Source organism: Tachysurus vachellii, chromosome 22 (assembly GCF_030014155.1).
Source record: "Tachysurus vachellii isolate PV-2020 chromosome 22, HZAU_Pvac_v1, whole genome shotgun sequence".
Taxonomy (NCBI): domain Eukaryota; kingdom Metazoa; phylum Chordata; class Actinopteri; order Siluriformes; family Bagridae; genus Tachysurus; species Tachysurus vachellii.
Genome location: NC_083481.1, coordinates 2,310,001 through 2,325,000, shown reverse-complemented (window position 1 = coordinate 2,325,000; position 15,000 = coordinate 2,310,001). Strand labels below are relative to the sequence as shown.

Here is a 15,000-nt window from a genome sequence, read left to right as displayed (position 1 = left end):
CATGCTCTGTCTCTCTCTGTTTCTCTCTCTCTCTCTCTCTCTCTCTCTCTCTCTCTCTGTTTCTCTCTCTCTCTCTCTCTCTCGCTCTCTCTCTCTCTCTCCTGCACACCTGTAAAAACCACATCGGTCTCGGCATACCCGATCAGGAGCACTGTTGGAGACGCTGTAGACTGACACCGAGGGGAAAAAGCAGTGAAGGAAACAAGGCTCGGGGCTCGATTAGCTCATAACCTCTTTAAAATTTGTTTAATTGAGTCGGGTGTAATATCAGAGTGAATATTAGATTATTAATTATAAATCAAGCACATCTGATTAATTCAGCACAAAAAGCTAAACCGAATCCTTCCTGCATCACATTTAATTATTAATCTAATAAATTACGATCATTTCAGAACAGTATTTTTGAGCTGATCCTCTAATACCACAGACAAGTAGCCATGTAATGTTGTGGAATGTCCACTAAACAGTCACTTCCTGTTTTCATTTGCACCGTCTCAGCAGTAAACATTCGCTCCCTCACCAGCTTCTACTTAATAAGACAAAAAATAATGTCCCTGCCAATAAGCCATTGCTAGAGAAACGCGTTTTAATAGAAAACCCCATCAATGTCAGTAAATAAACTGACACCTTTTTAACCAATCAGAATTAAGAAGTCAGCAGTTCACGTGTGTTCGTAAAGTGAACTAGATTTGTAAATTTTGTCATGACAAACTTTGATGTTGGCTTTGACAAAGCAAGTATTCGAAAAGGCCGGTGTTTATTGGAGGCGAGTGAACATAAGGATCAGTGTTACGTTTGGAGGCAAGTGGACAGAAAGCTAGGGTGCCAAAACATTTGGAGGCAAGCCGAGACGAGCATGTGACGTCTTCCGAATACTCTTGAGGAAGTTCCCCACATTGGGCTGAGTGTTTTGATATATTTTCACATGACATCACGTGACGTCACGTGACATCATCAGAATGCCTGTGAGGAAGTTTCCCTCATTGTTCTGAGTGTTTTGATATGTCACATGTCCATGTTTTTTGATTTTGCATATTTTGGGGGCGGGGCCACGGCACAACCGAAAGGCCAGTCGGTACACCAATTTAAAAGTTTGTTCAGAGTATCACCCTAAAGGAGCTGGTCGAGTTTGGTGTAGATAGTTCGAAAATTTGCCGAGTTATAAACCTCCAAAGTTTATAATGGGAGTCTATGGGAAAAAAGGCCATTTTGAGACCCGGTACCAGAAGTACCGTTACTCGGATCGCTTAGAAAAGTAACAGCAACAAACAGACCAGCGTCTACAACATATCCGAATTTGGTGCATGTGGCTGGAAAGCCCTAGGAGGAGTTACTCTTGATAACTTTTTGTCTAAGCTTAAATAAGAAAACAGAATGTTGGCTTCTACAAAGCGACATAATTAAAGAGCAGCTAAAATACGCGTGTGAGACTTCCTACGTTCTGAACTCCACAATTTCACAATCTAAAGACTTTTTATTGTGCATTTGATCATTCCGCTTAATCTGCTAACATTTCATAACATATTAAATTATTGTTAGCGGCAGCATTCACGTGTAAAGTTGTGTTACATTTTACAAGTTTGAGAGGGACAGAAATAGACTGTACCAGGAAAAAAAGAGCAGCAGTAGACTGAAGATGGAGGTGACTGTCGTCTTCTCTGCCTCGCATTCTATTAACCCTGCAGGTCACCTTCACTGACACATACACGCTCTCGACTCCCCCGGAACCTCATCAAGTCATGCAAATGAGTTTGTTTTAAACACTCGCATCCCATCAGTCCCTCCTAGCTCAGACACACACACACACACACACAGCTCCATGAAACTCCACAACACAAACAACTGTATTTATTCCCAAGAGCAGCCAAAAGCACCACGCATAACTTTACCGACTTTTCCGACACCTTGTTTACCCGGGACTCTTCGAATCACGGATAACAGGAAGCGTAAACAAATGATTCCCCTAAAGTTTTGATAAAATCCACAATAGGCTTGGACAGAAGCGGTCTGTCCTTGTGAGAATATTACGCTATAATGCCATATTTATTAATGAAGCGTGATCTTAATAGCGTGTTGCCCCTGCTAAAACAGGCAGCGAGCCACACTAACGAGCCACCACGAGTGGAAGGTGTCATTGGCTTAACGAGGGATGTAAATCTGACACTGCTGGACAAAAAAGCAGGGGCTTTACGGGGCCGCGGTTTTCTCATACATACACAGCGGTAGCAATAAAGAGACAAAAAAGAGGGATTGTTTTTCGTCCCGCTGTCAACCGAAAGGCCGTCTTGTGTCAAGGTTCTGCTTGATGTTTGTTTTTTAACCCGCCGGTTGCAGCGCGTTGGCCATCGTGAAGGTAAATTGGGATGTTTATAAGCTTTGGCATCAGAGCAGGTAGACAACCTTGTGCCGTGGGCACTGTGGAAACTCCTGCAGTGTCCTCCTGGATGGTGGAGTGATAATCTACAGGTAGAACCTAAATAAACATCTCATTTTGCTACTAACACTGATTGCGTAAAGTGCTCCATGTACTCACTTGTGCTCGAGTGTATCGCATCACATCGCTGCTGATATCTGATTAATCAGAAGGTGTGGATTCATGTTCTACTCTATGTTTGTACTCTGGCCAGACCACAGCAGTCTGCGTTACATCCACGTCACTTTTAATCTGCCTAAAAATGAAAGTAGCTCAACGCACCATGCGTCAGGTTTTCTTTGGACATTTTCTTCTTTCTATAAGACACGCTGTACGTCCATGCGGTCTAATCCAAGCCAGTTCACACACTGGATCGCAGTAGATATCCTTCCCAGGATGTGTCAGGAAGCACTAATCTGGCTCACCGCCATCTGTCTGAGAAGATGAGCCATGAAGAGTGGAGGAGGAGGAAGAGGATGAACGAATCCAGAGATGGCTCCCACTGGGCGGGGAAATGGAGGCAGGAAATGGGGGTCAAAAGGATCAGAAGCAGAGGCGACCACAGGGAAGGTGGAGTGGTCATTGATATTCAGTATTTCTGCTGGCAGCAGCGTTGGCAGAGGTGCTTATGGGATGGGAAGCGGAGGAATCAGCTCGCTGCTGATGCAGTATTTATCGGCCTGCGCGCTTCACAACGACCTTCTGACCCTCGATGTCAGGACCATACGTTACAGAGGACAGCGTCTCTCACCGTCTCCTCCTCTCCTTCCCCGCCTCGCTGTCTGTTTTTACTCTTCATCCGATAAGTCAGGGTTGGTCAATATTAGCTTTGTGTAGTGGCTCTCAGTTCCAGGTCGCTGCTAACGTAACCTAGACCTTTCCAAACATCTCTGTGCCTGTCGTGTCTTTTTTGACACGAGGAAAAGGAAGATAAGGGTAAACAAAAGTGAGAGCGATACTCCATGCTGCTGTGACTAAACAGTGTCCAGCGGTGTGTCGTATAAACGAGTCACCCCCCAGCCGGAGCGTAAGAACACGTATCTGTCATATATCCCTGAGGTTTACCGCAGGAATAGAGAGGATATGTCAGGGATTTGTTTAAGGATGCTCTCCATCTCAGAGGCATGTGTCATCCTAAAGCTCCTGCTTATTCCCGTCAGCTGTTCATCAAATGATCCACTACCAGCTCAGTCGCTACACACATCCTCTCCACCCTGACGCAGCAGAGACAAGGTTTTTTTATTCTTACTACAGTTTCTTTTACTAATGTATTGACCACTACGATACATTTAATGGCATTCGGTATTTAACTGGGTCTATTTTTATTATCCCAGAATACTGTTGGACCATCTGACGATCATGGCACAGTGAGATTTTGCAAGATCTCTGCCTTAATAGAGCGATGCAGCAGTGCTTTATTCTTTAAGGGACTTGGGGAGTTTCTCATTAATGTGACGGTGATCATTAATGAAACACGATGTCGTTGTACGTTTTCAGGAGCTAACAGCAAAACCTGATTGTGATCACTTATGTTTGAGATTACGGAAGTGTATCAAATGTACAGCGTGAACCGGAATCAACAAACACAGCACAGTAACTGTAAATTCCTAATATCTGAAACCTGATTAATGTTTTTATGTGGAAGAAAAATCCAAACAACTGCTAAAACGATCGTCTTGCTCATCGACATTGCGTGACTTTGCTACTTTCTTTTTTCTTTCTTTTGTCCACTTCTTCATCTCCTCCCATGGTGTAGACATGTGGAGTGGGTCGATATCGGGCCCAGTGGCCACACTGTGTGCCGGGTCAGTGGGCCGGAGAGGCACGCCACTGCACACTGATGAATGAGAGCTGATCCATCGGATTCCTCGGGCAGTGCCGCTGGCACACAACGTGCACCGCTGGCTACAGGTCTGCCACACACACTTTACTGTCTCTCACTTTTTTCCCTCTGGAGTCAGGGCAAAACCGCTGACACAAACCTGTAGCAGAGAAAACCATCGACTTTCGTAAAGTCGAAGCAGAATAAAAAGGTGAATCTTTTCTCGGCGAGCTTGGACGTCGATGACTCAGGTTTCACACGTATACCCGTATAAAAATCTTAGCTTCCTGTTTACAGCCAACTATACGACTCCACGCGGATGAACGAGAGTTGAATTTCTAGGGCTGTGCCGACAGCGCAACCTAGACACGCCGTCTTTTTCTCTCCCTTTTGTTTTTCCTTTGGGAAAGACAAAAGAACAAACTGCTGAGACAAACAGCACAGTCAGATAAATCGGCTAGTTAAGGCCTGCACTCTTAAAGCCGCCGAGCGCCGCGTCACGAATGATGCGTCACTGTATCTGGACATTACATCATCATTTAATTATAGTGAATATGACAAAACTTTTGACTGTTGATCAATAAAGCGGAGAAGAGATGAAAACCGGAGGTTGTTCAAGGAGATGAGAACAGAGAGGAACTTTGGAGAGGTGGAAGGAGAGTCGGGGGAAGAATGAAGCGAAGAAGAGAGGAGGGTAAAACTGCCAGGACAGGAGAAAAAGAGAGAGGAAGCATCTGAGAGGGATCAAGCATCCAAGGCCCCTTTGTATCATTTCAAAGATTAATCTAATTTTATTGCAATCAGCTCTTGGGCTTTGCTGCCTGTCTCTTGCACGACCATCAACGCCGGTCTCACGGTCTGCTCTCCCCCGGGCCCCCGGATGTTTCGCTTTGCGGTTATTAACCTGAACGGTGGGCGCATCTGAGACCAGGTTAATAAGCTGCTGTCTTCTCCTCACTCTTTGTCGAGAGAACAATGTTGTCAGGCTTCCAGAAATTGCCAATTTACAACAGAGATGGAAATGGAAGGCAAGGCGCTCGTCGGTGGAACGCTTTTTATAGCCGGGTGCTCCGGCGGAGCCTCATTCTCCCCGAGCCTTTTAATGATGGATATGAAATTACAGAGGTGTGAGACAGGGATGAGACGAGAATGGGAATGGACCGAGCCTACGCTGAGCCGAGGCGAGGCGAGGCGAGGAGCCGGAGAGGCAGGCAGAAGGGAGAACATACTGTGCTGTATTTAGACAGGGTTTTAAATAGGGCAGAGTCAGAGGCCACAGGCAATGACTGGTCTAGCTTCTGAGACACATAAAGGCTGAACAGGGCGGAGGGGAAAAAAGCTGATTTGATGAAACCTCAAGTTTAAAATAGGACTAAATGGAGATTGTTCTCATCACACACAGTTAGGGGGAAAAAAACAGTTCAAATATTGCATACGATTAAGCTGTCATAAAAAGCTGATTTTTAAGGAGATGTCCCGGTGCATTCCAGTGGCGTGACACATTAGACAAGGAAGCAACTCCATCTCATCTCAGCAAGAATCCTGATCCAATACAACAAAAGACTGAAGATCTGCTCACTTTCAAAGACCACCGTCTCTTCCTTTAATACCCTGCAGTCTTGCAAGAAATTAATTTGACTCCCTGTGGGTGTGGTGAAAGATGGAGGAGGAGGGAGAAAGAAATACCTTATGTATTGTAGGTATGTGTGTGTGTGTGTGTGTGTGTGTGGGCAGACGACCTAAGCACTGATACTCTGATGTATTCACGTCACAGCCACCACTTCTTCAAACGGCTTAATTAAACCTGGCCATCGGTTCCGCACACATTGTGCCCTTCTAAAACAGATGAGATAACCGAACACAAGTATAAACTCTTTCTCCTCTCTTTCTCACACATCTTCTCCTGCAACCTCTGAAAAAAAACACAGACTTTTGTTGTTTTTATACCTGTAGTCAACACTCGTAAACTATCTTTTGAATTGCCTAAACTTTGCAAACTATTTTTTCTTTCTGACTAGAAGTAAACAATTTATTTATTACCGTTTTAAAAGAGATCAGCACGTTTTTTTTGTTTTTTTTATCTCCTAAATAGGACGTTTCGGAACCCGAAGGCAAACTAAACACTAATACCTAAAAATAAAATATTCAAAGCACACGAAAACGTTGACTCGTCTCCGGGTAGCGAAGGCAACGATGACTCCGTCTCATGAGTCGTGTTTGTGCTGCCTGGTTCTGACTCACACAGCAGAACATCGCAACACAAAGTTCAGGCTTTCCATTACGGCCCGCAGCGTGACTCCGGACGCCACCGTCGTGCCTGACCTCAGGGGTACAGATCCTTAAAATGAGACTCAAATCCACCAGTCGGTGCAACTCGCCTATGCGATTACTCAACTCCAGAATCCAAAGCATTCACGAGTCAGCTGTGCCCGGGTTAGCATGCGCTCGGAAGAATAGCTAAAAGTGTCGTGTGTTTTAAAGTCACCTGTGGTCACCTTATTGATCCCTGGCAGCACGGTCGCTCTCTGCTTTCGGGAGATAAGACGCTACAATCTCGCTGCCCGCCTTCCAGGCTAACTGACACACACAACCTCCACTTGCGCCGTGCTAACAACAGAACACAGCCTTTATTTATAAACCCTCTGTGGGGTCCTTCATCCTGATAAGCTGTGCAGGGACAGCGGTTTGATTGTTTGTAGAAAACCCAAAACGGCAGAAAGCCTTAGCCTTAAAAAAAAATAAATAAATAAAATAACAAACGCTAACCTAAGCTAACCTAGCATGCTCACTCGATCAAGCAGAAGCGCAAACGTACACTCTCTTCCTTTACCTGTGGAAAGACTTTACACGTCGCGTATCGATCGAACGTTTCATGAATGATGAATCGGGACGTGTCACGTGTGGCGTATAACGTTAGCGCGCAAGGTGAGAACCTGTTCTGGAGACAACTGGGTATTTACATTTAAAGTACTTCCTGTCAAGGCATATGATAGGGAGCGTAGTCTGATAAAACACCCTGACAACAATGAACTCCCGTCTTCCATCATCAGCCGTCTGCTGACAGGACAGATCAAGTCACACTGTGTGTGTGTGTGTGTGTGTGTGTGTGTGTGTGTGTGTGTGTGTGTGTGTGTGTGTGTGTGTGCGTGTGTGTGTGTTCCAAGCCGGCCCAGCCCTTGTCCTCACACTAATGGGGTGATTGATTGATGTGTAAGATTGATGACATTGAAGCAGAGTACATAAGGATATTTGTTGTAGTTGTCACTTTTATTAAAAGGTGAAAACGCAGACGCGTCGTCTGGACAGAGGGGCGGGGCGGGGCGGGGCGGGGCCGGGCCGGGCGGGGCGGTCAGTCCCGGAAGAAAAACGCTTTTCTGACAAAATCATCTCTAAAACCAAGCGCCGATGTTACTCCAAATAGTTTCTAGGACTATTTGTTGCAAATAGACTGACCTTGATACTGGATCTGTTTCTGCTTGTAATTTGGCTTCTTTTCACCCTGGAGACTTGATGAAAGCTGCACACACACACACACACACACACACACACACACACACACACGGAATCAGCACAAAGACCCAAGAAACTACTGCTCACTAAAAATCACCATGGCGATGGAATAATAACACACACCACAGTGCTGTCCAATTCTGCATTCTGATTGGTCAGGAGGCATCGATTGCTTTTCTAAAAGGTTTACACAAATTCGCTTGTTCTAACAGGAATAATGGGATGGAAAGGTTGTTTATTCCAGAACATAACATGCTTTTCTTTCATATATATGACGGTTATACAGTTGGCAGCCGGATGTGGTATAAGATAAATGAAAGTACATGAATATAAAGAGTCGAACAGTGACGCTGATTATTTTCCTGTAACAGCATGACACTGCACCGGTTAATTCCTATCAGGACCTAATGTGCATATTACACAAACAGAAATAGATATGTTTTATAGAATTCCGACGTTCTCTGTATAAATATACGGTTTTTAAAATGTTCTTCACTGTTTTCAGTTCCTCAAGAATCTAAAGGTTTAAAAGACCTTGAATTATTTAAAACAATAATTAAAATTATTTATTTAACACAAAAGTAGGAAACGTCCTTGTGGAGAAATTTGTAAGTAAAGAATGAGACACCGTCAGAAAGGTTAAGCTCATCAGCGCCCCCTGGATCTTCTTCGTGCACTCATCTTGTGTTCCAGCTTCAAGTCAAGTCAAGTCAAGAAGCTTTTATTGTCATTTCAACCATATATAGCTGTTGCAGTACACAGTGACATGAGACAACGTTTCTCCAGGACCAGGGTGCTACATAAAACAAAGACAGGGCAAGGACTTAAGTAAGTAGTCCTAGTCACATAAAGTGCAACTGTGCAACCTGGTGCAAACAGTGCAGGACAAGACAGACAAGACAGTGCAGGACAAGACAGACAAGACAGTGTAGGACAATACAGACAAGACAGTGCAGGACAATACAGACAAGACAGTGCAGGACAATACAAACAAGACAAGACAGTGTAGGACAATACAAACAAGACAGTGCAGGACAATACAGACAAGACAGTGCAGGACAATACAGACAAGACAGTGCAGGACAATACAGACAAGACAGTGCAGGACAATACAGACAAGACAGTGCAGGACAATACAAACAAGACAGTTCAGGACAAGACAGACAAGACACTGCAGGACAAAAGACAGTGCAGACAAAAGGTTACAAGACAATACACAAAATACAAAAAAGACAATACACAAAAGACAGTAAACAAAAAACAGCGCCGACCGACGAGTGTCAATACTGTATGTAAATACTGTTAGTTCAGACAATATTGCGTGCAGTAATACTAGAATGAACACAGTTTCTTAGCAGCAGGTCCCTGAGTGTGTGATTGTGTAAGATTGTGTATAAGATTGTGTAAGATTGTGATTCTGTTTTTTATAAAAAAAAAGAGCAATTATTCACATCATTTATGCTATTTTACAGCATCATAAATCCTTCCACAAATAAAAAGCCGTTTCGCTCAGTGTGGAATTATTTTTATCTCCATACGATCATAAATCCATTCCACTTTATTTCTTCTTCTTCTTTCTTTTCTCCTTTTTTTCTAACGGCTTTAAATCTTAAATGTTTTAGTTTGACCATTTCCTAACCGTCGCTTTATATTTCACTGTTTTGTAGAATGTGCACGTTAGGAAATGTAAGATTTATTTTTTATTTTTAGATTTAAGTTACAGCATCACTAGAGTAGATTATTACGAGACATCCATCAAAAAATCCCTATAAAAGAAAATTACTCGAGTGAAAGTGAGGGAATGTGATTGTAAAAGTCAACCGAGTATAAAAGTGCAAAAGTTTTCAGTAGTTTTACTAAACATTTTGCTCTATGGAACCTAAACGTTAACTAAAATCTGATCAGAACCCTGTGGACGTGTCGGATCTTATAACGAGTGAAGGGAAAGAAGTCATTTCACTTCCTGTGGAGCTGAAGGAACCACACGGATCATCCTGACCGATATTCGGTCTTAGTTCAGATGTTCCTGATGCTCATATAATAGGATATTACTCAAGACTGTAAGCGCGTCGTATTCACGTCTTAACACCGTCAGCGTCTGACGATCTACTCTGAATTTTATTACCTTACCTTATTAACACGGTTAAGATCTCAGGAGAATCATTACGAGCCACCTTCCTCCCGAGCTCTTCGTAACAAAAGAAACGATCGACCGTTTCTCCACGAAGTAACAAGTTCATCATCGCCATAGCGGTTAAATTAGTAGCTTTTAATATCACATAATGTGCAGGGATTCTATCAGCGGACCAGCCGATACACCGTAGCTCTGGAGGCGTACTTACTTAAGGATTATGTCGCCTTATGAATTAATTGCATAATTACAATACGGTCCCTGGATGTATTTTGCTTCTCAAGCGTGTCGATTCTAGGCTTTATATCTTCTTAATGCATTACGGAAACACTGCGAACCCATTCATAATTCATCACAGCACGCGCCCGGCCATTAAAAGCTACTTTAAAAGTTGTATTTACGAGATTTATATTGTAAACTAAACACGAGACATTCTGTAGATAAGAAGTTTGTCCCGTTAAGAACGCACACTTCTGCCAGCACGGAATTATTCTCCATTAATTTGCAGAAACAGAAGGAGCCCTCTGTCATCCACGTCCGATAACGAAGAGCTCTGTGTTTCTTTTCTTCCCATCCCACTCTCCATGTATAAATATGTATAATTCCGATAAGATTAATTGGATCGCTTACGTACACAGTGACGGAGGAGGGAGCAGGAGCCGAAGTCTCGCTCGCTCTCCGCTCTGAATATGCTCGGGGCACGCCTTACAAGACCCCAGCTAAAGTGCTCCATTTCTCTTCTATTTCTGTTTCCTTTCTGGGGACTGACTGACTGGCTTCAATTAAAAAATGAAAATGTCTTCCCCACAGGTCCGAGGCCAAAGGAGCCGAGCGTATAGCGTTCACACCGTTACTGTATTAAATCCCACTCCTCCAAACGTGCAGTACATCACACAGCTTCTATTTAAACAGCAAGCAAGGACTCTTACTCACTTTCACTCATCTTCTACCGCTTATCCGAACTACCTCGGGTCACGGGGAGCCTGTGCCTATCTCAGGCGTCATCGTGCATCAAGGCAGGATACACCCTGGACGGAGTGCCAACCCATCACAGGGCACACACACACACTCTCATTCACTCACGCAATCACACACTACGGACAATTTTCCAGAGATGCCAATCAACCTACCATGCGTGTCTTTGGACCGGGGGAGGAAACCGGAGTACCCGGAGGAAACCCCCGAGGCACGGGGAGAACATGCAAACTCCACACACACAAGGTGGAGGTGGGAATCGAACCCCCAACCCTGGTGGTGTGAGACGAACGTGCTAACCACTAAGCCACCGTGCAAAAAAAACAAAAAAAACACTTTTTTAAAAAGCTTTAGAAATCAATATTAAAGTAAACGAATGACTCATGGACTGAAGGAATGAATAATTTTCTATTAGAATTAAAAATAAATAAATCGGCAGGTGACAGGTGAGTTAAAAAAAATTCCTTTGACTAGAAAACATTGAAGGAGAAAGAGAGAGCGATGCGATAAACAGATCTTACTCTATAAAAGCTTGGCACAAAATGTTTCAGGAGTTTTTTTTTATTGTTGCATCCAAAAAATCTTTGTAAAATATCAATTTTTTTTGTGTGTGTGAACATCGTTCTTCTTTTAATCTCCTACTAGTAAAGACACGATGACATTTAAAAATATTCGCTCGATCGTGCATTCATTTCTGTGATCATGATCATCTGAAATAAATTTAATGTAATATTTGATAAATATTGTTAAAAACATTAGAGGAACCAGCCTCCTTCTTCTGCACCAGTTTCTCAATCCAGCTCCAGTTAAAGCGTCTCTGATGGGCAGCGAAGTCACCACGTCAAAAAATCTAGAAAAAGAGGAGAGAAAAAAAAGCATTGGCGTTAGAAGAATGCCATAAAACAGTGAAGGAGAGGGCTAGTAATAAACTCTCAATACAAATGGGAATCGATGTGGCAGATAAAGAGGCCCAATGGAGACATTAATGTGTGTAATACAGAGGTCTGGAGAACAGTCCATCATTCCTGCTTATGCCACTGATAAACACTTATGAGAGAAATGCGCTGTTCATTCCCCATAACCGCCCCGAACGACTGCGCGTGAGGTCGATGATGTCATAAAACGCGAAAATGGGTTTCGTAGATCGAGCGTTTATTTTAGCAGAGAAAGGTCACAAATTTTAATGTCGCATCATACAGTATGAGGGAAGGCAGAGGCACGGTGTTGTGAGTGAAAGGGAGCATTTCATCCTGAGAAGGGACAAATTTACTCTGTTGTGTAGTGTTTATGTAGCGTTCGTTTGTGCCGGCGTGTCCCTTTATTGTGAATCGTCCCTATAAATCACAAGACGAAAGGGGCGGAGCCTGTTCTGGGATGAATAAACCCCTCCTCAAATGAGAGGGCACAAAGTGTATGATAAGAATGGTAAATGATGTAAATAATCATACTTGAGTTGAGCTGCACATTCACAGCATCTCAACACAGCTGGTGCGACGTGTTAGACTGAGCTCATCACCACCAGCTTCACAACATCAGCTGAGGCAGCAAAGAAATGTTCTCCATCACTCGAGTACCAAAGATCTGGTGGATTTTCCTTCTATTTATAACTCTCTCTCTCTCTCTCTCTCTCTCTTCATTTTCAGGCCACAAAATGGGTCTATGATCCTGTACAACAGGAAGAAAGTAAAGTACAGGAAAGACGGCTACTGCTGGAAGAAGAGGAAAGATGGCAAGACCACGCGGGAGGATCACATGAAGCTCAAAGTACAGGGAGTCGAGGTATGAGAGTGTGAGCAGAGGCATCAACATGCTACACACACACGCACACACACACACACACAAAGCCTCCTGAGCTAAATAATTCATCTCTAGCATCCATCTTCCATATCAGACCAAACAGCACTGCCTCAGATTCCAGTTTCTGCTGGTTACAAGCTGGCAGATATGAAGAAATCCTGCCGTCTGAAACCTTACTCGGTTCCTGCGGTGTTCCGCTCTTCATTTAATATTCCCCCTCCGCCGTAGCTCGAGCAGCACAACACTTCCTCCAGCTCTGATCATTATTATAGAGCTGCCGTAACACTCCCAAAAGCCTGTATCGAATTCTGTGAGGGGAAAGCGGAGGGGAGAAGGAACTCCATTCATCAGCAGGAGAAATTAAAGAAAAGTGTAGAAGTTTTTATCTGCTCCTGCTTTAACCTAATGCTAGTGAAAATGAGTGTAGGAGAAGAATGTTTGTCTGTTTGTCACAGTGAAACACAGTGTCCTGGACCGCCTGCGTTTGTTAATGAGCGAGAAGATCTAAGATAACAGCGTCCTCCAGCTCATGCTTTACCTGGCGAGTGAGATAAAATAAACTCGTTGTACTGGTTTAAATGGGAAATATTTCACCACTAATATTACAGCGCTTGTATCTAATTCATTCATTCATTCATTCATTTTCTACCTCTTATCCGAACTACCTCGGGTCACGGGGAGCCTGTCTCAGAACCGACGGTCTCAGGCGTCATCGGGCATCAAGGCAGGATACACCCTGGACAGAGTGCCAACCCATCGCAGGGCACACACACACACACTCATTCACTCACGCAATCACACACTTTCAAACAGACAATTTTCCAGAGATGCCAATCAACCTACCATGCATGTCTTTGGACCGGGGGAGGAAACCGGAGTACCCGGAGGAAACCCCCGAGGCACGGGGAGAACATGCAAACTCCACACACACAAGGCGGAGGCGGGAATCGAACCCCCAACCCTGGAGGTGTGAGGCGAACGTGCTAACCACTAAGCCGCCGTGCCCCCCCCCCCTGTATCCAATTCAATTCAAATTTATTTGTATTGCACTTTTAACAACGGACACGTATGTTTGAGGACAGTCGCACAAGCAGCTCAATTTCTCACCTCCTAACTACAGCAAAAGCAAACAATAATGCTAACAATAAATCTAATCTCATTAACTCGACCTATAGGACGGGTGAGAGCTTTGTAACGGGGAACATCGAGCCATTGTTACCGTTATCTGTTTTTAAACAGCCTGTGCATCTCAGCACGCGGCTTGCGTATACAGATGACTTCATGGAAACATTTGAAATGAAAACCGATAACAAAACAAGTTTTAATCCATAGATATTTCACATCACGCTTTACTTCTCGCGCCGTTATTTCCGAATAAGAAATCGTTTCCACTGCGGTTAAGTCACTTTGTGTAGGTAAAATTTACACAAAGAAATAAATATGGTTAAGAAGCTTTGGTTAAACGTTCTTCTTTTCCTGCTGTTAAGGTTTTTCACATCATCTTGCGCTTTTTTGCGTCAAAGGGCACGAAATGACATCCAGTTCATGAAAGATCACGTTTTGCCAATCAACTAAACCTGACGTGTTTTACTGCATCACGTCTGACAAGCAGTCCGCAGCTCAGCGCCGACCTGCTCCTTCATTTCTCCTGATATTTACAGCTTTAGAGTAAAGCTTTTTCAGTTCACAGAGTGCACAGGAAACCATCGTTTTTTCCTGAAAAATGTGACCTGATTAAGGGTTTGTTCCGCCTGGACTTCGTTAAATGGTAAAAGGGCAGCCGTTGTGCTTTTGTCTGATTCTTGCCGTGCCTCTGTGTATTTTTTTATCAGCGTTTGAGAGGCACACGTGGAAACACACAGCAGAGGACTCACATACGTGCTCATGTTTTAATGTTGAGGTCTAAAAGCAGGCTTCAGAACATGATGGTGTCTATTTATGGAACTCGGATGTGTTTGAATGAAGAACCTTTGTGACATTTAGTTCCCAAACTGACCAGAAATGGACATTAGGAATGTTTTGGGATGTGTCTCAAGAACAGCTTCTTGTAGGTTTTAAGGCTATGAAAGAGGTTTCTATCATTCAGAAACTCCAACAGGAAACAGTCTAGAATTCCACATATGTATGCAATTTGAGACACAACGATAGTGTGGTAGAGAGTCTGAGAAATTTGTAATTCTGTGAAAGTGGCGGTGTTGGTGTTGTTGGTGTTGATGGTTATAGTGGTGTAAGTGTTGGTAGTGCTGTCTGTGCTGGTAGTGGTGTCTGTGTTGGTAGTGGTGTTGGTGGTGGTGGTGGTTTCGGTGGTGGTAGTGGTGGTGGTGTTGGTAGTGGTGGTGATGTTGGTGGTGG

The 15,000-nt window shown here is 43.7% G+C and overlaps 1 protein-coding gene across 3 annotated transcripts in view; it reads left to right on the top strand.

Moving 5' to 3' along the window:
* The window catches only part of LOC132837967 (calmodulin-binding transcription activator 1-like), a 252,278-nt gene that overhangs the window by 142,005 nt on the left and 95,273 nt on the right, over positions 1-15,000 (top strand). For all 3 annotated transcript variants that reach the window (XM_060858022.1, XM_060858023.1, XM_060858021.1), the window contains exon 4: positions 12,495-12,630. In XM_060858022.1, coding sequence (XP_060714005.1) covers positions 12,495-12,630 — 136 coding nt within the window. The remainder of the gene's footprint in view (positions 1-12,494; positions 12,631-15,000) is intronic.